Source organism: Mirounga leonina, unplaced genomic scaffold (genome assembly GCF_011800145.1).
Source record: "Mirounga leonina isolate KUSES-001 unplaced genomic scaffold, KU_Mleo_1.0 Mir_169, whole genome shotgun sequence".
In the NCBI taxonomy this organism is placed as follows: Eukaryota; Metazoa; Chordata; class Mammalia; order Carnivora; family Phocidae; genus Mirounga; species Mirounga leonina.
In genome coordinates this window covers 21,115,091-21,140,946 of record NW_023270431.1, presented here as the reverse complement: position 1 = coordinate 21,140,946, position 25,856 = coordinate 21,115,091, and the positions used below count along the sequence as shown (strand labels likewise).

At 36.3% G+C, this 25,856-nt stretch overlaps 1 protein-coding gene across 1 annotated transcript in view; it reads right to left on the bottom strand.

Moving 5' to 3' along the window:
- Positions 1-417: 417 nt before the first annotated feature.
- The window catches only part of ADGRG7 (adhesion G protein-coupled receptor G7), a 69,025-nt gene continuing 43,586 nt past the window's right edge, over positions 418-25,856 (bottom strand). Inside the window, exons 11-16 of the mRNA XM_035015324.1 lie at positions 22,988-23,100; positions 17,860-18,206; positions 17,091-17,181; positions 13,254-13,409; positions 10,869-11,025; positions 418-788 (exon numbers count right to left, since the gene is read on the bottom strand). Coding sequence (XP_034871215.1) covers positions 528-788; positions 10,869-11,025; positions 13,254-13,409; positions 17,091-17,181; positions 17,860-18,206; positions 22,988-23,100 — 1,125 coding nt within the window. The 3' untranslated portion in view covers positions 418-527. The remainder of the gene's footprint in view (positions 789-10,868; positions 11,026-13,253; positions 13,410-17,090; positions 17,182-17,859; positions 18,207-22,987; positions 23,101-25,856) is intronic.

The window sequence follows — 25,856 nt, the reverse complement described above, 5'->3', positions numbered from 1 at the left end:
ACATGCTCTTTTTTTTGAACAGAAAAAAAAATCCCTTTCCAGAGGTTAAACTGGGTGCAAAATCCTGAAGTAGAAATAAAAGTATAAGCACATACAAATTAAAATATTTACAGATCAAAAGTATTATTATACATAAGCAACTCCCTGCAGGGTTCATTAGGAGTCATTTTGTTCTGGAAGATATATTTTTCTCCTCATGTTCTTTTTAGTAAATTGTAAAAGAATTTGTTTTACCAAAGTTTGTCACATTTATGATATAAGTAACAATGATAACTTGAATTATCTTGAATGCTGGGTGGAATTCTTCACTTCATTCAGGTGAGAATCTATTGAATAATAGAAAAACTACCAAATCCATTATCCCTGATGATAATAAACAACAGGTTTTACCTGATTCTTAGCCTTGAGCAAAATATATTGAGGGAGACTTTCTGGGAGGACTGAGTAATAAAGGAAAGAAACAGAATAAGCAAAATTTAATGTGAGTTGTACAAAAAGAGGATTACAAAAGGTAATAGTTTCACTGTCTACATGCTTGAGTCTGCTTGGTCACTTTCAGAGAATGTCGTCTCTTCTACAATTACAGATGGTTCCAGCAGCCTAAAGCGTTCACGTAGGGCTGGAAATGACCTGAGCGTGTTATACATCCTTACACGCAGCCTCAGGGGGGCCACTGAGGGCAGCAACCTCACTCTCCCAGTTGACTGCGACAGCAACTTCAACACTTTGGAAGCTTTACTCTGGAAGACTTTTGTTTTGACAGTGTAGAGGATAAAAATTTGTAATCCCTGGCAGATAGAATAAAAGTTTAATGTTAGATCAGCATTGAGATACAGAATCAGGGAAGAGATTTATTTTACTTTGCCACCCACCCTTCTCATCATGCACAACAACTCCCCAACTCGAGTTTACATCTGCAGCAGCTGAACACTTTGTTGTCTCAGAGGGCTGAGGTGATGTTCTTCTACTATGGAAAGTGCTACATGTAAGCAGTAGAGTTCAAAGACCTGAATTCAGGTCCCAGTTCACCACATGTTGGCTGTATCACTGAGAGGCGCTCTCTCTTCCTGATACCAATTGGGTGTCCCTACAATTCAACTGAATTCTGACACTAACAACCCCAGAGTTAGTGTCAGATTCCACAGGTTAAGGCTTAGTCCTATGACTGCCTTCACTTCAGATGCTAGTCAGAAATATTGGGTCCCCACATTACCCATACTTCTGTCTGACTTGACAACAAAGTCGGGAGTTCCCACAACCCACCTCCCTGCTTCAGGTTTGATAATTTGCTAGAACTACTAACAGAACTCAGAAAAGATCTTTACCTACTATTACCTGTTTTTTATAGAGAATACAACTCAGGGACTGCCAAATGGAAGTGATCCTGGAACAAGGTATGGAGGAAGGTACACTTCCTTCCTCGCTCTTCAATATGTTCACCAACCTGGAAGTTCTCCAAACCCCTTCATTTAGGGATTTTTACGAAGGTTCCATTATATGGGTTTGGTAATTATATCATTAGCCATTGGTGACTGACTCAATCTCTTGCCCCTCTCCCCTTCCTGGAGGTGGGGCTGAAAGTTCCAAGCTTCTAATCCAGGTTGGGTCTTTCTGGCAACAAGCCTCCAGCCTGAAGCTACCTAGGGACCCCAGCCACCAGTCATTCATTGGTACACAAAAGACACTCATATCACTCCACAGATTCCTCGGATTTTAGGATCTATGTGCCAGGAACTGAGGACAAAGACCAAATATTTATGTTTTAGTATACCACAGTAACTTCGCTTTTTTCCTAACATCTTTTATCTTCAGTTTCTGAAGGAGGTAGATGCACTGTGGGTCAGTTAATTCTTCTTCCAGTTCTAACATTCTATGATTGTATAGTTCTTGGCATTTTAGTAACATAACTAAAAATCTCATGCATTTAAGAAAAAAAATTGTAAGCACTTCTATTCATTGCTTTTCTGTCCTTTTGATTCTGATACAAAGATCCGATGTGCATGAGAAATTAATCCACAAAAGACTGAACACATTTTCTGTGCACTTTTAAAATGAAAACTGCCCCTTAATCCTATTGTTATCAGACACTGCTTTTCATTTAATCCTCATCATTTAATCCTTCTCATTTAATCCTAACACCAACCCTATATTAAGCCTTACTATCCCCATGTTACAAATGAGAAAACTACAGCTCAGATAAATTAAGTAACTTGCCTAAGATTACCCAACCAGTAATCACTGGAGTCGGAGTTGGACTCAACTCCATTTGGTTCCAAAACTCTTCTAGCCAACATACTACTCTGCCTCTTGCTTGAACTGCAATAGAAGGATATTATAAAGTATATGACAGCATCTAAGAGTCCCCCATTAATTTCTCATTAACATCCTTTGTTGGAAATAACAGACTAAATGACATCTGTAGTTGAGTAACAGTATTGTGCCAATGTTCACTTCTTGATTTTGATGATGTACAAGGGTTATAGAAGATATTATCATTGGGGGTGTGCCTGGGTGGCTCAATTGGCTAAGCAGTTGCCTTTGGCCTAGGTCATGATCCCAGGGTCCTAGGATCGAGTCCCATGTCAGGCTCCTTGCTCAGCAGGGAGCCTGCTTCTCCCTTTCCCTCTGCCTGCTGCTCCCCCTGCTTGTGCTTGCTCTCTTTCTCTCTCAAATAAATAAAATCTTTAAAAATAAATAAATAAATAAAATTTTTTTAAAAGATATTATCATTGGGAGAGCTGGGAAAAGAGTACCTGGGAACTCTACACTATCTTTGCAACTTCTTGTTTTAAACTATTTATAAATAAAAAGTTACTTTAAAAAATCCATGATATCTCCAGATTAGCATCTCTAGGGCCCAAGCCTTATAAGGATCTATTTCTAGAATCATATCCTATGAATACTGTTGTAGGATACTCCGGTGCTCTGGTAAGATCACCCAAAGACCCTGAGACTTTAACTAATAAAATCAAAACATATTGGCAAGAGATGGACCAGTTCTCTGACCAAAAACAGGAAGATTAACTTGATCATTATCCAACAGGTGATATTTACTCCTCTGATGAAGGCCTTGATGACACAAGGAAGGATGCATAGGGACATAGGTTTCAGAAGGGCAAAACTGGTCACTGGCCATCCTGATGTTCAAAGGAGAGAGATTTATTTTGAGGACATGAGAAATCCGGTCCTCTTTGTGGAGTACACTCTTTCATATTTAATTCTACAGCAAAGACAGACTCTCTGGTTGTGTGACTATCAGGAAAAGACCTAGACCATGGAGAATTCATAAAGACACCATCTTGTGAAACTGTGTACTTCTATACTCCCTAAAATCCCAAAGATGTTACTGAAAAACACAAAATGTATGGATCAAACTAATTCTCACTAGCACAAATATCAAATTTTGCTTTTATAGATATTACTAAGTAATATCTATAGCACTTAGTAAATGTCTGTTAGAATTATAGCATTCTAAATCTAGAAGGAGCCTTATGTGTAAACTAGTCACTTTAGTGTACATAAAAATCAAATCCTTGTTTAAAGTGAAGATTTCTAGCTCTTACTACATAGATTCTGACTGACTAGGAAAGGGATGAAGCCCAGGAATAAGCATTTTAAAATACTATGTAAATTCTCACATAGGCAATAATATTCAGACCCACTTTGAAAAACATAGCACCAATTTTAACACCCCCCCATTTTATATTTTACATACCTCACTCAGAGAGATTGTATGACTTCCCTAAAATCATATGATCATTAATGGTAAAGCTGAAAGAGAGCCTAAATCTCCTTTTAGCCCAGTGCTCTTGCCATATGGCCACCCTCAATTTTACCAGATGGTATTAACATTTTGTAATGAGCCTCTATTTTATAATGTGCCCCTCATATGCATAGAGGAGAGAATATCCTTGATTATATCTCCTCCAGGTACTTTTCCATATTCCTCATCACTCTAGGCAACAAGCCAGACTAAGATTATCCTATTTATTTCCCTTCTGGGGAGTTTCAATTAGGTGTTAACAACAGTGAAAAACTGCCTTATATTTAAATTTAACTTAAATTTAAATTTAAATTTAGTGGCAGGCACATATCCATTGCTTGAGGCAGTAATTCTCAAAAGACACTGGAGAGGGCCACCAGGAATAGAGGGTGAGGTACTTACAAACATTAAATGTGGTGGTTACAATTTAAACAGCCAAGCATCTCCCCACGCTGCACTATACAGACTTCTCGACATTTGTGGTCCAGTCAAATTCATCTAATGCACTTTCCAATAGTTTCCATTTTGTATCAAAGACTTGTCTCCTCAGTGATATTTGACCAGAGCCAAAAACAACCAACATGATACCAGCTTCCCACAGTAGTTACTACTCTCAGTGACAACAAGACAATCATCGAACACTGCAGTTGCTTCACAAAATATTAGACAAGTATAGCCCATCCTGATATCAAACATCCTGATTATCTACAATGAAAGATACACATGAGTATGTTTCTTGCATGAGAAAACTGGAAATCCAGTTAAGGAAGTGAGACTTGAATGTATAAAAAGTTAATTTTTGAGTACAAGAAGAAAAGGGACAAATGAACTTAGAAAACTACAATAGTTCTATTTAATTTGATAAATTATATTTATTAATTTAATTCATAGTAAAATTAATAAAGCTAGAATTAAAGTCATCACTTCAAGAGTTTAAAGCCTCTAAGTAAATAATCTATGTGGATTATATGAATGTCAGTTTCCTAGGTTTGACAATGTATTATAGCTACGTAAGATGTTATCATTAAAATAGCTGGGTGAAGGGTACATAAGAACTCTCTGTACTATTTTTATAACTTCCTAGGAGTCCAAAGCTATTTTTTTTAATTTTAAGGAATTGCATAAGAATGGGAATAAAAAATAAAAGAATTTTGACCTTTTTGCATAACATAAAATCTTAGTAAGTCTATAGAATTTCAATTAAAAAAAAGATTACTGCCAAGAATTAAATGCCAAGCTAATTTGTGGTTCATGTGTCATGGTACCTAAAGAAAAATTACCAGGTAGGAAAGTCCTCATTAATATTTACCAGCTACCATATTACAAAGCTGTGATCACCAAGACAGCATGGTACTGGCACAAAAACAGACATATAGACCAATGGAACAGAATAGAGAACCCAGATATGGACCCTCAACTCTATGGTCAAATAATCTTTGACAAAGCAGGAAAAAACATGCAATGGAAAAAAGACAGTCTCTTCAATAAATGGTGCTGGCAAAATTGGACAGCCACATGCAGAAGAATGAAACTCGACCATTCTCTAACACCATTCACAAAGATAAACTCAAAGTGGATGAAAGACCTCAATGTGAGACAGGAATCCATTAAAATCCTAGAAGAGAACATAGGCAGTAACCTCTTTGACATCGCCCACAGCAACTTCTTTCAAGATACATCTCCAAAAGCTAGTGAAACAAAAGCAAAAATGAACTTCTGGGACTTCATCAAGATAAAAAGCTTCTGCACAGCAAAGGAAACAGTCAACAAAACAAAGAGGCAACCCACAGAATGGGAGAAGATATTTGCAAATGACACTACAGATAAAGGGCTGGTATCCAAGATCTATAAAGAATTTCTCAAACTCAACACCCAAAAAACAAATAATCAAGTCAAAAAGTGGGCAGAAGATGTGAAAAGACACTTCTCTGAAGAAGACATACAAATGGCTAACAGACACATGAAAAAATGTTCATCATCATTAGCCATCAGGGAAATCCAAATCAAAACCACATTGAGATACCACCTTACACCAGTTAGAATGGCAAAAATTGACAGGGAGAGAAACAACAAATGTTGGAGAGGTTGTGGAGAAAGGGGAACCCTCTTACACTGTTGGTGGGACTGCAAGTTGGTACAGCCACTTTGGAAAACAATGTGGAGGTTCCTCAAAAATTTAAAAATAGAGCTACCCTATGACCCAGCAATTGCACTACTGGGTATTTACCCCAAAGACACAGATGTAGTGAAAAGAAGGGCCACATGCACCCCAATGTTCATAGCAGCAATGTCCACAATAGCCAAACTGTGGAAAGAGCCGAGATGCCCTTCAACAGATGAATGGATAAAGAAGATGTGGTCCATATATACAATGGAATATTACTCAGCCATCAGAAAGGATGAATACCCAACTTTTACATCAACATGGATGGGACTGGAGGAGATTATGCTAAGTGAAATAAGTCAAGCAGAGAAAGTCAATTATCATGTGGTTTCACTTATTTGTGGAACATAAGGAATAGCATGGCGGACATTAGGAGAAGGAAGGGGAAAATGGGGGCGGGGAATTGGAGGGAGAGATGAACCATGAGAGACTATGGACTCTGAGAAACAAACAGGGTTTTAGAGGGGAGGGGGGAGGGGGGATTGGTTAGCCCGGTGATGGGTATTAAGGAGGGCACGTACTGCATGGAGCACTGGGTGTTATACGAAAACAATGGATCGTGGATCACCACATCAAAAACCAATGATGTATTGTATGGTGACTAACATAACATAATAAAATTAAAAAATATATATATTTACCAGCTACCTATGAAACAATTACTCAAAAATATACTAATGAGAGATTCATTAAGATTAAAAAGTCAAAATAACTGGATATTTCAGTATAAAAGGACTAGCAAAAGGCATTGAGACTATTTAAGCATAAGAAATTGTAGGTATGTTAACTATACTTCAATAAAAAGAATTTTTTAAAGAAAAGAAAATGCAATTGAGATAATTATCAAATATAATCCAAGTATTATAAATATCTCTTGAAAGAAAATAATGTAGACACTCTAATTTAACAACAATAATTGCAGAGTAAATTTTAAGTTGTACCACTAAACCAAGAGACTGGAAGCAGCTACACTGTGTTAATGTTTTTACCTCAGAAAGGGAGGAGTCAATATATATTGTTTTATTCTGGAAATTGAAAATTGTATCTTACAAAGCTGTAATAATGTTTAATAAACAAAGATAATAATTAACAGAATGAAAATGTCCCAAAACTTAAAGAAGGCTAAGTAAAAGAATGCATAATTTTTGTAGCACAATATATATAAAACTTAGGAAGAAATGAATTGATGTGAAAAAAGAATAAGATGACAGAATAAGATCAAACATATTAGTTTTGATGGCTAACATTCAGCTAAATAGCTAAGAGGTTAACTTTTTTAATAAAATGGAAAAACAAAGAGAAAATGATTTAAAAAAACACAAATCGAGGGGCACCTGGGTGGCTCAGATGGTTAAGCATCTCCCTTCAGCTCAGGTCATGATCTCCAGGTCCTGGGATGGAGCCCCATGTTGGACTCCCAGCTCAGCAGGGAATCTGCTTCTTCCCCTTCCTCTGCCTCTCCCCCTGCTTGTGCTCTCTCTGTCTCTGTCTCTCTGTCTCTCTCTCAAATAAATAAATAAAATCTTAAAAATTAAAATTAAAATTAAAAAATTAATAAAAAATTAAAAAACACAAATCTAAATATATGGGATCTAAAATGAGGTAAGTCAAAATCAAAGTGCCACAGAAAGCTTAAAGATAAAAAAAACTGTATAAATAGATAAGATCAAAGAAAAACAAATTAGAAGTTGCTACATTAATATATGGAAAATCAGATTTAAGACAAAATGGAACCGAGACTGACTTGTTATGATGATGAAAGATACAATGCACCAGAAATATACGATATCCATAAATTTCTAGGAACATGATAATACAGCATTAAATTGTATAAAGACAAACAGTAAGACTCCATATACAGAGGAAAAAGTCTTTGTAGTATTTTTCATCAGAGTAAAAGCCATTGTTCACTATGAGAGGAGGCACAGAGTTAAGCACAGAGAGAAATTCCGATTTCAAGATAAGTCTTTCAATAATGCATATTTGTTTTATCTTAGAGTTTGACATTCTCCATGCATATACACAAACAAAAATCCTCTAAGGTCAAACAGAATTATCTTCATTTTTAATCTAACATTTTTGTTCATTCATGTCACTATTTTTGCCATGATAAAAATTAGAAGGTGACTATAATCCTTAGTCTAAATGTTCTGCTTCTTAGAGTAGATGCCCCCAATATATTAATAGAATGGGTTACAAAAAAGAAAAAGAATATAAATCTTCATTGCCAATTTTAAAACAAAATATGAATGGAATATTTTTTAAAGATTTATAATTAAATATCTTGAGATAAGACTCAAGGAATAAAAACACCTTCAGTCTTATGTATAATTACGTTATAAAAACAACTTCATAAGGTTCTGCTCTTCAAATCAACCCTCTTGCAGATAGCAACTATAACTCTGGACCAAACAGTTTTTAAAACCTACCTGAAGATACTGAAGGACAACCAAAGCAGTCTGAAACTGCAAGGAGAATCTACAGTTGGGAAAAAGGGAACTGTAACTGGGTAGGATTCCTGTTTTGTTTTGTTTTTAATATTTTTTAGCCAGAAGGCACAGTCTGATCAGCCCACACAGGGTGACTAAACCTGGAGTTTAAATAGGCAGTCTTACTAGGTTGAAGAACTGGAAGACAGGGTTTAGGGCAACTACAGAATCTGAAAAATAAGGAAGAATATTCAGACTATCCAGGAGGAAACAGAGAGCGGGAGGTCCAGATTCTGTTTATAAATTCTGCCCAAATCTCTAATTAACCTCTGAACTATAAATGCATGGAGTGAACTCTAAGAAGCCTGTCTGAGGCTAAAAAGACTAAACAGAGGTTTCCAATGTTGTCCTCCCTAGAGGAGATAGTTTTCAGTTTTAGTCCAGCTAAGTTAATTATATGCTAACTCCATTCTTGGTAGGAATAATACAGAATGAAGAGTTGCTACATGTATTATCTACAATGTCCAGGAAACAACCAAAATTACTAGAGTTAGCAGATAAGGATTTTAAAGTGTTACTATGATATGCGTAGGGTGGTAAAAGAAAATGTACTCATAACGAACCCCAAATTAGGAAATATCAGCAAAATAAAATCTCTGAAAAATGATAAGAAAAAAACTCTGAGGGTGCCTGGGTGGCTCAGTCGTTAAGCGTCTGCCTTCAGCTCGGGTCATGATCCCAGGGTCCTGGGATCGATTCCCACATCAGGCTCCCTGCTTGGCAGGAAGCCTGCTTCTCCCTCTCCCACTCCCCCTGCTTGTGTTCCTGCTCTTGCTGTCTCTCTCTCTGTCAAATAAATAAATAAAATCTTAAAAAAAGAAAAAAACTCTGAAACTAAAAAAAGTACAATATCTGAAATAAAAATCACTAGAGAGTAAACAGCAGACTGGAAATAATTAAAGGTAAAATCAATGTCCTTGAAGATGAATCACTAAGATGAATGTGATGAATAGCAAGAAGAAGGAATGAGAAAGAATCTGATGAATAGCAAGAAGAAGGAATGAGAAAGAATAAACAGCTCAGGGACCTGTGGAACAATATCAAATGGTCCAACATACATATAATTAAATCCCCCAAAAAAGAGAAAAGTAAAAGAACAGGATAGAAAAACTATTTGAAAACATAAAGATAAAAAATTCCTCAAATTTGGTGAAAGATATAAATAAACAGATTCTGGGAGCTCAGTAATTCCAAGCTGAATAAATGCAAAGAAAATAATATCTGGGCATATCTTGGTGAAAATGCTAAAAATCAAAGATAAAGAGAAGTTCCTGAAAGCAACCAAAAGAAATAATGCAGTACATATGGGGGTGGGGGTAAGAATATGAAACACTGAGGATGTCTCATTAGAAACTGGAGCAAGTTTGTGAAATGACTTCATAATACTAAAAGGGAAAAAAAATCTATCAACCCATTATTCCATATTCAAGGATAATATCCTTCAAAAATGAAAGTAAACAGAGGAATAAAGAACTGGAATGGCAACAGAAAACAAATAGTAAAATGGTAGATATAAATTCACCCATATTAATAATTACATCAGCTCTAAATGGACTAAACACTGATTAAAAGACAGAGATTGTCAGAATGAATAAAAGATCTTACCCTTTTATTTGCTATGTACAAGATACATACTTTAAATGTATGTATCTACTTGTTACATACAAGATACATACTTTAAATGTAAAAGCACAGATAGGTTGAAAGTGAATGGATTAAAAAATACATACCATTCAACCAATATACACAAGAAGGCTGGAGATCAGATAAAATAGACTTCATGACAAAGAGTACTATAAAAGTTAAAGAGGGACATTTCCAAAGGATAAATAGTTAATTTACTCAGAAGACATCACAATCATAAATGTATATTCAGCTAATAGTAGAACTTCAAAATGTGTGAAGCAAAAATTGACTGAATTAGAGGGAAAATAAACAAATTCACAATCACAGTTGGAGATCTTAATACTCCTCTTTCAGCAATGGAGAGAACCAGACAAAAATATTGGTAAGGATAGAAATTTTAAAAAGGAAGAGAAAGAAAAAATTTAGCCAACCCCACTGTGGTCTAAGCTCCAGTAGTAACTGTAACATTGTCCATATCAACCATATCAACCATATCAACCCTGGTGAGGAGCTGTCGTGAACCTATTACATGGGAGAAAAGGAATCAGGAGGTGTTTGCCAAGCCAGTTGCTGGACAAAATCTCTTCTGCTAAGAGAACAGGGATTAACATGGTCTAACCGTACTGCAATTATATTCTATGAACTGTGCCCAGGAAAGGACATAGTCATAAGGAGCTTTCTTTCCTCTTCCTTCAAAATGTATTAAAAATAGAGTCTCCTAAAGGTAACTAAGCAATGACTTTCAAGGTCACCTTTAGTTTAGTCCAGGGTGATATCATCCCCACCACTGCATGATCTGCTACCTTCAGACTAATCCACACCATACCTGAGTAGTGTTGAAAAGGCAGAACATGTAGTTGAAGATAATCCTGACGTCATCATTACCAATTAGCATAAAGTATGCCAGAATCCAGGTTACTCCAAAAACAACTGTGATAGATAATGTACTAAGAATCTTCTTTAGGAATGAAACGTTTTTTGTACTAGGTAAGAGAAAGCAAGAAAGAAAACATGGTTTTATTTCTTAATACCATTTTACTTTTATTGAGAATACATATTCAGGTGCCCATATATACTATTTAACAATATTATGCATTAGGTGGAAAACCATGTTAGACCTATATCTGGGTAAAATCTGATTTAGCAAGCTTCATTAAAGAATACAGTGAAACTTGCCTAAAACTTAGGAATAAACTCCTTTATCTACTACTGCAGGCAAGTACCACACACACACACAAAAAAAATCAATGTTTTCTTTGGAAAGGAATTTTATCTTGGTGATTATTTTGTGGATCAGCCAGTGAGAAATTCCTTTTCTGGGCATCTGGGACCTTCTCACAATGTAGGGTGATATGGGAATGAAAGGTTATTAAAATGTAAAAATGAAGGAATCTGAACTCAGCCATATGACTTACCAGTTGGATGTTAGCAATTATTCCATAAGCAGAAGCTTGAAAGCATTTTGCTGGCCTTTTTTTTATTGTTCTTTGGAACCCTGACACCACTATATTGAGAAGCCTAGACTGGCCTAATTGATGATGAGAGACTACACAGAATAGAGATTAGCTTTCCCAACTGAGCAGCTCCCACTCAAAACCAACCACCCACCCACCACCAGGCACAAAAATAAGTCATCTTAGATCATCCATCCATTTTCAAGAAGACCAGAACAAGTACCTGACCAACACTCAAACTTATGACAAATAATAAATATTTGTCACTCTAAGCCAATAAATTCTGGGGTGGTTTGTTATGCTGCAAAAGCTAACTGATACATGAAAGATAATTTGTTAAACAATGAAATTGTAACGTGCTTTTCACTGTGACTAAGCTAATTTAAGAACCATGAGCTGTCAGCCAAAATCTAGATATACAAAATTGTCACTGTCTGTGGCCAGATTGATACTGTTTCGTATAGAGGAAATATAACCTACTCTGCAATTAGGCTAAGAAAATTTTACCAAAATGTTTCTGCATTGCTAATAAAACAAAGGTTTGAATGATTATCAATGATAGACTTTTCCCCTGCATTTCCCCTCAATATGGATTATCATTCATATAGGAAAGATGATACTTACTCTTGATCGGTAAAGCACATATTAAAGATGATATTCCCACTAATGACGGTTGTTTTCACCCGTCTGTTCATACCAAATGGATCCATTTGGTGACCAACAAAGCTCACAGATGTGCTCATAATAGATATACTGGGGATAAACACAGTCTTGTAAAATTAAACCTGGATTCATGGCCTCCTTAGCACTGTTTTCTAACCAATTGTGATGTTGGAGGTGAGGTTAAGGAGAGTATATCTGTTTAATAGTTTCTATTCTTTACCTCTCCAACTGAAAGCTTTTTTGTTTACAGGGACAACAGTGAAAATGCTTATTGAGGTTAGGAAGGTTATAGTAAGGAGAGAAGCGGCACACGTGGGAACTGATAAACCAGAGTGCACATGTCCACCTGCAGGAAATGTGGATGCAATGTTGCCAGATGTTCCAATTTTTTCAAGAGAAAATATAATTTTTAAGTGAAATCTCCCAATTTTTATATGTTTTAAACTAATTTTAAAAACTTAAAGCCACGGGTGCCTGGGTGGCTCAGATGGTTAAGCGTCTGCCTTCGGCTCAGGTCATGATCCCAGGGTCCTGGGATCGAGCCCCGCATCGGGCTCCCGGCTCAGCGGGGAGCCTGCTTCTCCCTCTGACCCTCGCCCCTCTCATGCTGTTTCTCTCTCGCTCGCTCTCTAAAAAATAAATAAAATCTTTAAAAAAAAAAAAAACTTAAAGCCACTATCAGATTCAAGAAACACATGTAAAATATAGCCTGTAGCTACTAGTTTGTAAAATGAAATACAGTTACTAGCATCTCCTCACAATCTTCTCATTTCTTTAATGATTCAAATCTGATTTCTTGAATATTTGGGGTTGGGAGAGAAATTTTCTTTTTTTGAAGTCTTTGTGTTTCGTTTTTAGTTGGGCTCATACAGCATGGAAGTGTTTTATGTAACGCAGTTCCATATTGTTGGAAGATGAGGAGAAGATTTACTTTCTGAGACAAAGTTTAAAAGAAAATTGCCCTGCAAACCACATCTCCTTGCCATTGTCCCAGACATCTGAAAACTCTTCTAGGCTCTGTGGATGTATTGCGGTGCTGTATTATGTATTACATGAGTCATGCCTGGAAGCATCCCACTAATGGGTAACCTTACCTTGTCAGATTCTGGTTAGTCTTCCATATCACTTTGACTATAATGATAATAAATATAACAATATTGTTGATGAGGATAATGGTGATAGGTATCATGAATGACCACAACAACGGGCTTGATATAAGACCACTGTTTCCTGAAACTGCCAGCCAGCAGCTATGGGGAGAAAAAAAATGATTTTAGTAGATTAAAAATGTTATACATACTGCTTCTCTATGCTATTAACATTACTGACATTCACTTTACTGAGAGAATTGCTAAAAGCCAACATCCCTTTGCATATTTGAAATGACTTTCAAGAATTCAACCCCTAGAAAAAAAAATGAAAGACATTAGTTCTGCCATATTTTTTGATGTATGGGCTAGTGGAAAGGAAACAGCTTTTAAATCAGGCAGTCCCAAATTAAAAAGTCACTCTATCACTTACTAGGGGTCTGACTTTAGGCAAGTTATTCTTTTAGTTCATTTTTGAACATGAAGCACATCCAGGTGGCTCAAAATTTTAAAGGTACAAGTCATCATAGAGAGACAACTGTTCCTACAACTATCCTTAGTCACCTAGGTTAGTCTCTGGTGCTAATCAATGTTTCTTGTGTATTCTTCCAGATTTAGGTTATGCATTTGTCAGCAAATATAGTTTTTTTCTGATTTTTACACAAATAATAACATGTGGTACCTCTATAACTTACTTAACAACATATCTTGGAGATCACTCCAGATGAGATTATAAAGACTGTCATTATTTTTTATAGCTGCATAATACTCCATTATTTTGTAATAGTTATTTACATAGTCACTTATTAATGGATATTCTAAAAGTTTGATGTTTAAAATATATTTTTTTAATATTTTAATAGTTATTTAACCTCACTGCATCCGTTTTGAGGTTTTTGTTGTTGTTATTGTTGCAAATGGTTATGGTGGTGTTTTTGTTTTTGTTTTTTTCCTCATCTGTGAGGTATAGTAATCACTTCCTGGCATTGTGGCAAGAATGAATCCATTTATTTAATAAGTATTTATGGGCTACATGCTATGTGATATCTAGTTCTAGATATCAGATATTAGCAATGAACAACAAAAAAAGCCCCAAAATTTCTTCTTTGTGACATGATGCTATATATATAGAAAACCCTAAACACCTCCATACTGTTTTCCACAGTGATTGCTCCAATTTGCATTCCCGCCAACAATGCAAGAGGTTTCCTTCTTCTCTGCATCCTTGCCAACACTTGTTGTTTCTTGTGCTTTTGGTTTTAACTATTCTGACAGGTGTGAGGCGATATCTCATTGTAGTTTTGATTTGTATTTCCCTGATGAGTGATGGTGAGCATCTTTTCAAGTGTCTATTCACCATCTGGATGTCTTCTTTGGCAAAATGTCTATTCATGTCTTCTGCCCATTATTTAATTGGATTATTTGTCTATCTTGAGTTTTGGAAGTATTAATCTTGCTAGATGCAGGGATAATAGAAGAGCACATGCAAAAGTAGGAAATCAGCTAGGAGTCTATTACAATAATCTGGTGACTTGGATGAGAAGAAATGTTGGGAAATAGTCTGATTCCAGATATATATAAAAGTAAAGCAATGGATTTATTTCTAGGTTGGATGTGAGATGTAGGAGGATTAAGGTTGATTCCAGATTCTTTGGCCTGAGTACCTAGAAGGACAGAATTACCATTAATTGAGATGGGGAAGATAAGAAGAGCAGGTTTGGGAGGGAAGACCACTAGATGTCCCATTAGACACCCAAGTGCTGGTATCAGGTGGGCATTTGGGTATTAACAAAATGATGTGAGAAGCCCTGGCACATATTTGGCATTGAATTAATGTATGTTTTCTTTCCCCTGCAGGTAAAGCACCATTATTATACATGTCAAAGGATTTCTAAATTGTCTTGCATTGGAATGTTGTTATAATTTAAATTATTAGAAATCATATTTCTAATCTGAATGACCTAGAAGGAAATTGGGATGATGTTCAAGTCTCTGTAATGAAATAAAAAGCAAAAAGTAGTGCCTACAATCCATTGACAGAATTAAGAATTCTAATCAACAAACCTAAGAATAGGTCTATCCTTAAATAAAATGGTGAGAGCAAGCGAGTTTATCTTCAGGACCTCTGGCTCTCCTTTCATCTGTAACTGGAGGACAACCCTCCTGTCATTCTCCATTCTGCCATCTCCTACACAGAAGAAATAAGAGGGCACTTGGCTGAGAATTTACTGAAATCCTCCTGAGAAGTACTTTCAAATCTCTAGAAGCTTCTCCTATTATCATCGCCTCATGTCTTCCCTAACATTTAACAGTGTACTCAGGAAAGAATCTGCTCTCTATTCTTCATAGCTCAGTGTGAATATATTTAAGATGGTCGACTTCTTTCTCCTGAAGGCTTTTACAGGAGCACATCTAGCCCTGTCCCAAGGTTAGGGTAGGAAATCAGTGATGCAATTTGAAGTGAATTGCCTCTCCTGTGAGATAGTTGCATCTTACCCCTGATCTATAATTGTGGAATTAAATTGTGTAAGTTCATTAAAAGATATTTAACCCTAATTAAACAGAAAATATAGTACCTGGAGTATTTGGCTCCTAAAATCAAGCCAGGCAGATAGCCTTCTATTCTACAGTTGGGCATTGTCAGCCTTGGACATAGGTATGCACCCTTCCCTTGGCTGTACTGATACATTTCCAAGAGTTTTGTTTTGTTTTGTTTTCGTTGCTTTTGGACTCAAGGTGGAATCTGGGGGTGAGAATGGTTGAATTATAAAAGGAGAGGGCAGGATAAATTATAGAACAGTTGCCATTTGGTAGCAGAAATACACGTAAAGGGGCACCTGGGTGGCTCAGTCGGTTAACACTGCCTTCGGCTCAGGTGATGATCCCAGGGTTCTGGGATCGAGTCCTGCATCAGGCTCCTTGCTTAGCTGGGAGCCTACTTTTCCTCTGACTGCCCCTCCCCCAGCTTGTGCACACGCTCTCTCTCTCTCTCTCTGACAAATAAATAAATAAAATCTTAAAAAAAAAATACACATAAAGAGTTCAGCTCAGATTTCTTTTTTTTTTTTTAAGATTATTTATTTATTTATTTGAGAGAGAAGGAGAGAGAAAGAGAGAGCAGGGGGAAGGAGCAGAGGGAAAGGGAGAAACAGACTCCTCGCTGAGCAGGGAGCCCAATGTGGGGCTCGATCCCAGGACTCCGAGATGAAGACCTGAGCCAAAGGCAGATGCTTAACCCACTGAGCCACCCAGGTATCCCTCGGCTCAAAATTCTTCTCTCCCAGCTCACAGAAAAAACAAACACCACAGTCAGGTATTTCCATTAGTAACAACTATTCATACTATAATCTCAGGGAGAACTTTCTGTGTGATAAGTCATCATAAAATATTCATTCTAATCATATCAATATAAAACTGGTCATAAACACAGATAATGCTCTTCAAATATAAAACATCTTCCTACTTTCTTGACCCCTCACCTCAGAATGGGTATTACTGTCATTGTTACTCCTGTTTCCTACATAAGAAAACTAAGATAAAGGGTTACTAAGGAGCACACATATTGTGTCCTACAATTTTTAGGCTCAATAAAAGGAGACAAATCTAACAAAGTTTAGATTATAAATTTAGAAGGTAATAACTTGATTTACAAAAGGATTTATTATAGGCAAATTTCATGTCACTATATTTAAAATATAATGTGTTGTTTGAGAATTTGAAATACCCACTTATGATACTTACTAAGTGAGATGCATATATACGGTGACACTTGGACTCAAGATCACTGAACAGTTACAGTCTTATATCAAATAAATGGACATTTTTTAAAAAATATAAACTCACATTTCTTCTTGTCGGTAGTTTAACTCCCATTGTGAACCACTCTGAGAAAAAATAATTCCCACTGTCACAACCACCACTACAGCCGGGACTCCTGTGGTAAAAGAGAGGCATTGAATTAATAATTTACTCAAGACTGGAATTAATTATAACAGAACATGAATGAATTACATGTCTGGCCCTTTTCAAGACTGTACTGTTCTTCTACTGTAGACAATATACCAAATGATCTACAGATGTGGGTCAATAGAGGACATCATTTTTTGGTAACGGCTTGCCTCTTTTATTGTTGGCTCTACCTACTACTAATCTTACACATTTCTGATTTCTTTGTAACTCTCACCACAATTTCCATTCTTAAATGGCCTAATTCCTCTTTCCCTTGAATAAATTTAAATTTAGATATCACTCACACAATTCTTTGCTGGAACCCAACAAATTTTTCAAATTATTTTTCTTAGAGTCACTCTTGATGTTCTCAAAACATTTCTTTTAAAGTAGCTAGGAAGTTAATCATGTGTGGTCTAAATTTCAAATGAAACTAATAGAGATGTTAAAGGAAATTAACATCTTGAGGTGAGCTCAGGACGTGACTAGAACTGATCACATCTGCCTCCTTCCCAGGAGTGTGAGCAACCAGGCCGAAGGCGCATTTCCAGTGACTGCTGGATTTCCATCTCCCCCACCTGAAGGCCTTGTACCGTTAGGTTGTTGAAATTAAGTTATTTCAACAAAATTAAATTTCTGAGTAAGTGGAAAGGCAGACACTTACCCCATCCGATTAAAGAGACGAACAGAATGAAATGTTGAGGAAGAGGCCTCATGGTCCTAATGAGAAGGAAATAGAGCTGGGCAGCACTGAGTCCAGTCCAGGTAAATGTCACTAACAGGAAATAGTGCAACAGGGCAGCAACCACAGTGCATGTGGGATTCCCGATGTCAACAGTGTCTTGCATGAGCATTTCATTTCTACCAGAGTCAGGCTTCCCGGTGCTGCTCTCACTTTTCTTTAAGTTCTTATTGGAGTTTTCAATTCCAAACACAAAGAGGAGGTTAAAAATCAACATTGATGTGCACAGACAGACCAACACCCAGGTTACTGAAGTTTTTCTGACGTTCCTGAAAACACAGAAGTAAATATAATTAAATAATCAAAACAGCCGCAGGAAATAAACTCTAGTGAAATTGCAAGTGAACAAAGAAATATTATTACCCAATGGAAATCCAGCCCATAGCCCAGTGGGCCAGCTGGTAAGTCTACCTTCCCAAGTACACCAGAAGAGCACGCTGTTGTTGCATTTCCACAAAGGGGTGAGTTAGAGAAAACAGGTTGATACATCCTTCCTTGAAACTGTGTTGTAATCAAAGGTGACAGCTATTCTTCAGAGAGGACCCCCACCGAATGCTACTTTCTGGTATCCATACCTTGTGTAGTCCCCTCCTGGGGCCAACCTGTGACTCTATCTAACTAATGAAATGCACCAGAAGGCCTGGCAGCTAGGGCCAACTTATTCAGCAGATAAAGCAGTGCTTAGGGCCAATGATACTTTCATGGCCTGCAGCAAAGTTTTAATTCCTTTTAAAACCAGAAGGGAAAAGAATGAACTTTTATAGGTCAAAGTACAAATATGAGCTTATGATATTAATATATCCACCTTTATACCAATACAGTTGTAAAACACAGTTTTTAAATCTTTTTTTATGGAGGAAGGATCCCATAAAGGCACTTTGCCCATAAAAGTCATAATAAGCTTTCCCTTTGGTTCTCCTGGGAGTTCTGAGCCACCAGGTAAAACGTTTAGCTAACCTGCTGAAGAAACCACATAGGAATGCTCTGGGACTATACAGAGTCAGAGAAAGACCCAGCTGTCCCAGCATCTCAGATGAGCCCCAGTGAGTCCAACTCTACCCCATCTGACTGCAGCCTCACAGGAGACCCTAAGAGAGACCAATAGAAGACCCATACAGCTGAGCCCAGAGAATCGTGAGAGAAAAGAAATTAATGTTTTAAGCCACTAACTTTCAGGGCAGTCTCTTCTACCACAATAGACAATAGGTTCTACTCTAGATTTGCAAACATATACAAAGGCTATCTATAGAAAGGCTCTAAATGGATTTTTTTTAATTTCACAATAAGAAACTATTGCACATTAGTAGATGAATCCCTGTTCAAAGGTAAAGAAAAAGTCTCTTGCATTTTAAAAAGTATTTTATACAAAAAAAATCAAGTATGATCTCTCTTACGGTCTCCTGTGAGCCTGCAATCAGAGGGTGGGTAGAGTTGGACTCATTGGGGCTCATCTTTTTTATATAAAAAAATCATGTATCATATGACCTCACTGATATGAGGAATTCTTAATCTCAGGACACAAACTGAGGGTTGCTGGATTGGTGGGGGGTGGGAGGGATGGGGTGGCTGGGTGATAGACATTGGGGAGGGTATGTGCTATGGTGAGCACTGTGAATTGTGTAAGACTGTTGAATCACAGACCTGTACCTCTGAAACAAATAATACATTATATGGTAAAAAAAAAAAAAAAAGAAGGGGCGCCTGGGTGGCTCAGTTGGTTAAGTGACTGCCTTCGGCTCAGGTCATGATCCTGGAGTCCCTGGATCGAGTCCCGCATCGGGCTCCCTGCTCGGCAGGGAGTCTGCTTCTCCCTCTGACCCTCCCCCATCTTGTGCTCTCTCTCTCTCTGTCTCATTCTCTCTCTCAAATAAATAAGTAAAATCTTAAAAAAAAAAAAAAAAAGAAGAAGAAGATAGCAGGAGGGGAAGAATGAAGGGGGGGAAATCAGAGGGGGAGATGAACCATGAGAGACTATGGACTCTCTGAAACAAACTGAGGGTTCTAGAGGGGAGGGAGGTGGGGGGATGGGTTAGCATGGTGAAGGGTATTAAAGAGGGCACGTACTGAATGGAGCACTGGGTGTTATACGTAAACAATGAATCATGGAACACTACATCAAAAACTAATGATGTAATGTATACCGATTAACATAACATAATAATAAAAAAAAAGAAGGAATATCCAAATAAACCACAGATTTATTGAAAAAAGAATCAAGTATGGATTTTAAAACAATAGGTCAAATATAATTTTAAACGACTTTTATAAGTTTAAAACAAAATGGTATAATATTTAGCTTACGTTACATTTAAAGAGTAAGGTTCCCATACACATTTTAAATTAAGTAAAAATATTTAAAATTTCTTTCATGGCCTGTTGCTGTTACTAAAGATATTTTGAGCAGACTGATGATTACTATCTCTCTGAAAGACTTACACTCAACAAAATTTCATGTGTCTTTTCTGTAAGACGTTTCATAACCCTTTTTCCATGGAGTACCTCCCAAGGTACTAGTGTCCCAAGGACCATACTTTAGGAAATTCTTGCTGACAGTCAAATGGTCAAAATGTTCTGAATGAGCCAGTTAATATAAAACATGCTTGGACACTGTTCCTTCATTTGAAGATGTAATTTCTGGGTATAGAACAAAGTGCTCTTTGAAACTTTGAGGTTTTTTTTCTTCTTCTCATCTTTACCTAAGATCTTTGCTAGAAAAGAACAGCATTTTCTCATTTTGTCTGCAAGATGGCATTGTTTACCAGTAGTCTTTAGAAGGCAGCAAGCGCAAGAGAGAGAGAGAGAGAGAGTGTGTATGTGTGTGCCCCTGTTCATGTGGGTGTCCTCTGTTGGCCCACCTGTGTATTTGCAGATTGGCAGAGAATTCAAGGTTGTCCTAAATACAGTTGATCTCAAATGTGAGGTTTCATATCCTCTTTTCTGTGCATATATTTTTTTCCTTAGTGGGTAAAGGCAGATATATCCTTAAGTTCCCTCTAATGACATATTATAATTCTCTGTATACTATGCAATGCAGTCTTATATTAATGAAAGTTATAGAATCTCCATTCAGTACCAAGCCCTTCTGGGTTTTTCAGACTATGAGGCCTCTTGGAATAGCTCTTTCCCTAAGTTTATTACTGTGCTGAAAATTCTAATGTCTTCAAGTATCCATTTTTTTTTAAAGATTTTTTTATTTATTTGAGAGAGAGAATGAGAGACAGAGAGCACAAGAGGGAAGAGGGTCAGAGGGAGAAGCAGACCCCCCACCGAGCAGGGAGCCCGATGTGGGACTCAATCCCGGGACTCCAGGATCATGACCTGAGCCAAAGGCAGTCGCTTAACCAACTGAGCCACCCAGGCACCCTCAAGTATCCATTTTTAATGTCCCAGAATCTGATGAATGAATCTGTTTGCTAATTACATATCCTTTATGATTTTATAACATTCCATCATGAACCTTCTCAGTTTTGGGGAAGGTACATAAAAAGAATATATTTAATGCATAAAAAGTATATATTTAAACAGACCTCTGTTCATTCTCTTGATGTTTTAGTTGAGATTTTCTGGACAATCCAAAATTTCATTCAGTCTTTTGAAAGCTTTAATGACCAGAACTGAAAAAAGTACTCAAAGGAATCCTTTTATATAAAAACAAAGTTAGTTTCTAATTTTTTTCCAATTTCAAACATAAATTATAATCCACAGGGAGAATGGGCTATTTTCAGATACCCTGGCTCTTCTGTATATTACTAACTTCTGTGCATTAATATTATATTATTTTTACATATAACATATATTATAATTTATATATTAACGTATATATTTTATATATTTAAATTATGTATAATTTATTATAACTTATACACATTATACATAAATTATATATAATTATGTGGGACCCTGTCTATGAACAAAGAAAACTATTTGATTCACAATTTAAAAGTCAATGTCATTTTTAAAATTTTTGTCTTTGTTTCCTGATGAGTTTTTAGTGACGTCTATGGTAGCAAAACTGCTAAGAAACATACTGATAGAGAATTAAAAAAAAAAATGTGATGATGACTGGAAGGAGTGAAATTTTAGTCAAAGAAACTAGTTATGCAGCTACTGCAACTTATTCACATGGGACCAAATAATTGTTCAAGAGTGATTATGATAGAAATACAAATTAAAGAACAAATATAAGAGCCATTTCCTTTTACATGACAGATCTGTAATTACATGACATAGAATTTTCCTTCAAGGCACTTACAACTATTTGTAATTATATCCTTAAATCTGTATATATTTGTAGAACATCTGTCTTTCCCCAAGAATGTAAATACCACGAGAGATGGAGCTTACTTGCCTCATTCATAATTTTGTACTCAGTCTGCGCATGGTGCTTGGCCTATAGTTAGCATTCAGTATAAAAAGTTTAAATGAATGGCACGAGACTCATTAAGTGTAATAGGTAAAGAAGAGGAATCAAATGGAATGCTGGCTCTTTGAACAAATGGCTGATTCTAAGTATGAGACAAAGAAAGTGATAAATGTGCCTGGGTCATTTTGCTGTAAAAGTGCTGATAGGGACATGCCAAAACAACGTGGAGAGATTCCCTCTGGTTACAGTGGAGAGTACACTTCTTTACAAAGGAATACAGTAACTAAATGTAGAAAGAATAATAGATAAGAAAAATCATCGTTTTCAACTATCAATGTAGTAATATAATACAGTAAGGATCATTGGTGGACACCAAAACCACTGAGTAAGAGTTGAGGAACAGGATAGTCACACAATCATAAAGTCTCATCCCATGGATTTTCTATTACATACAAAGGGAAAAACATGAACCTCTAGGCACTTACCACAGTTTTAATTGTACATTTATTTGTATGTATTTCTTAGCTTCTCCAGAACTGAGTGTCCTCTTCTATAAAATGAGCTTATTGAACTAAATCTGATTTCCTTTGTGGTTCCAAAAGACTGCATTCTGATGAGAATATGTGCAGAGGAAATAATATCAGAATAGCAATTTCTTTCATAAGAAGAGCCTGCTTCCTTTCTTACCTGGTGACAATCTGAAATACAATTGTGAGAGCCAGACCGGTAATGGAGAGCGCACATCCAACGCTGGAAATTATGTTTAGTGATTCAGGATATTTATACTTCTTCTCGAAACTCTAGAAAATAAGTTAAGACTTATATTTTTAAATAACCATTCCTGAAATGTCTATGAAAGTCAACATCATAAAAAGTTACATTGATCAAAATAACCAGATAATTGCCAAATATCTTTTTATAAAACTGTTGATAAGTTTTAAAAGGAAATACATGAACCCCTTATCTCAAAGCAATTTATATGAAGTAGTGTTGAGAACGGTTATCTAACTGTCAGGGAAAACATATATGCTTTTCCTCAATGTCTAAAATCAAAGTTGTTTGGACTAGATCTAAATTGGCTAGTTATTTCATTTACCCTTTACATTATTTTTATGTGTAATTATAATCCAAGAGGAAATCTGCATATCTAAGCCAATGCACTAAAGGTAAAGTTGCAGACATATTTTTTGGACATGGCAAGATGTTCATATGATCATGTAAATATATTTTTTAAAGATTTTATTTATTTATTTGACAGAGACACAGCGAGAGAGGGAACACAAGCGGGGGAGTGGGAGAGGGAGAAGCAGGCTTCCCGCGGAGCAGGGAGCCCGATGCGGGGCTTGATCCCAGGACCTTGGGATCATGACCTGAGCCAAAGGCAGAGGCTTAACCACTGAGCCACCCAGGCACCCTGATCCTGTAAATATTTTTAAAAGGAGATCTCACTTTTGTCTAATATATCTCTATCTATGCCAGTATTTTAGTATATATTCATAGATAAGTATATTCCGTGTGAGTATGTACTCTTAGAAACTTGAAGAGGTAATAATGGTGGCCACTGAGTAGGATATATATAATTTTTTGCCTGTCTTTATTTTAATGATTTAAAAAATTAGAAAGTAATATTTATATAACATGAAAGTAATATAGAAGCATAAAAAAAACCATAGATTTCTCTTACCTACCAGCTACCCCACATCATACCACCCTACCTCTTGAAATCCTATCTCTTCTCCAGAGGTGACCCTTTTTTAATGTACCTACAAATATTACCTATGTCTCTTGTACAAATATATAGCAGTTTGTTAACATATTTTAATTTGAATTGCTATTTTAATTAAAGATGTCATAAATATTTTTCCATATTAGTGTATTTCTGTTTAATAAATAAACTTCCATACCTTATGCAATAAGTATATATTGCTTTTACAGGAAGAAAACAAAAATAAAATAAATTTCATTTTAAAAACAAAGATTTCACATTAGTTCCTGTGTACAGTATACTGAGTAAATACCAAAGAATCATAGACTATACATAGATCGTCAGACCTTAGAAATCATCTATTCACTTAGAGTTTGCCTGCTCCTACTTTACGTACAATCCTAATCACTCTTCTAAAAACTTTGGCAACCCAAAACTAATTACAAATGTGAGTGGTAGGCATTGAGGCAGACTCAGACATTAATGAGAAGAAATAGCCAAAAGTTTGACCTCAGGAAAGAAGAAAAATAACTATGACAATGTAGTCTGTATCATTTAATATATATAGCAACCCAAGCTTTACACAGCTAGTGAATGATACTAATGATCTTAAAGATATCAAAAAAGTTAAAATTTTATCTTTACTATTTTCTAATTAAGAAAGCAGATCTCTGGGGGCGCCTGGGTGGCTCAGTCTGTTAAGCATCTGCCTTCCTCTCAGGTCATGATCCCAGGGTCCTGGGATCGAGCCCCACATCAGGCTCCACACTCAGTAGGAAGTCTGCTTCTTCTCCCTCTGCCCTGCCCCCTCCTCATGCTCACTCTCTCTCTCAAATAAATAAATAAAATTTTTTTTAAAAGTAGATCTCTCTGTAATATGTCAGAAAAGAATCAAAATCAATTAAAATAAGAAAGGATTTAATCATTAAAATAAGAAAATTATAACCTCACACTTGTCAGAACGGTTAAAATTAACAACACAGGAAACAACAGATGTTGGCGACAATGAGAAGAAAGGGGAACCCTCTTACATTGTTGGAGGGAATGCAAACTGGAGCAACCACTCTGTAAAACAGTGTGGAGTTTCCTCAAAAAGTTAAAAATACAACTACCCTAACATCCAGCAATTACACTACTAGGTATTTACCCCAAAGGATACAAATATACTGGTTCAAAGGGGTATACAAACTGATGTTTATAACAGCATTATCAACAATAGCCAAATTATGGAAAGAGCCCAAATGTCCATCCACTGATGAATGGATAAAGAATAAGTGGTATATATATATATAATGGAATATTACTCAGCCATCAAAAAGAATAAAATTTTGCCATGTGCCACGATGTGGATAGAGCTAGAGTGTATTATGCTAAGAAAAATAAGTCAGTCAGAAAAAGACAAATACCATATGATTTCACTCATACATGGATTTAAGAAACAAAACAGATGAAAATAGGGGAAGGAAAAAAATGAGAGGGAGAAAAACCATAGGAGACTCTTAACTACAGGAAACAAACTGAGGGTTGCTGGAGGGGAGGCGGATGGGGGAATGGGCTAAACGGATGATGGGCATTAAGGAGGGCACTAGTTGTGATGAGCACTGGGTATTATATATAAGTGATGAATCACTAAATTCTACTCCTGAAACCAGTATGACACTATATGCTAACCAACTAGAATATATACACAAACTTGAAACAACCAAAAAAAATTGTACTGGAAGTTAAATCCAATGCATTAAAGTAAGAAAAGGAAATAAATGGAAGAAAGAGAAAGAAAGAAAGAAAGATAGGAAAGAAAGAAAGAAAGAAAGAAAGAAAGAAAGAAAGAAAGAAAGAAAGAAAGAAAGA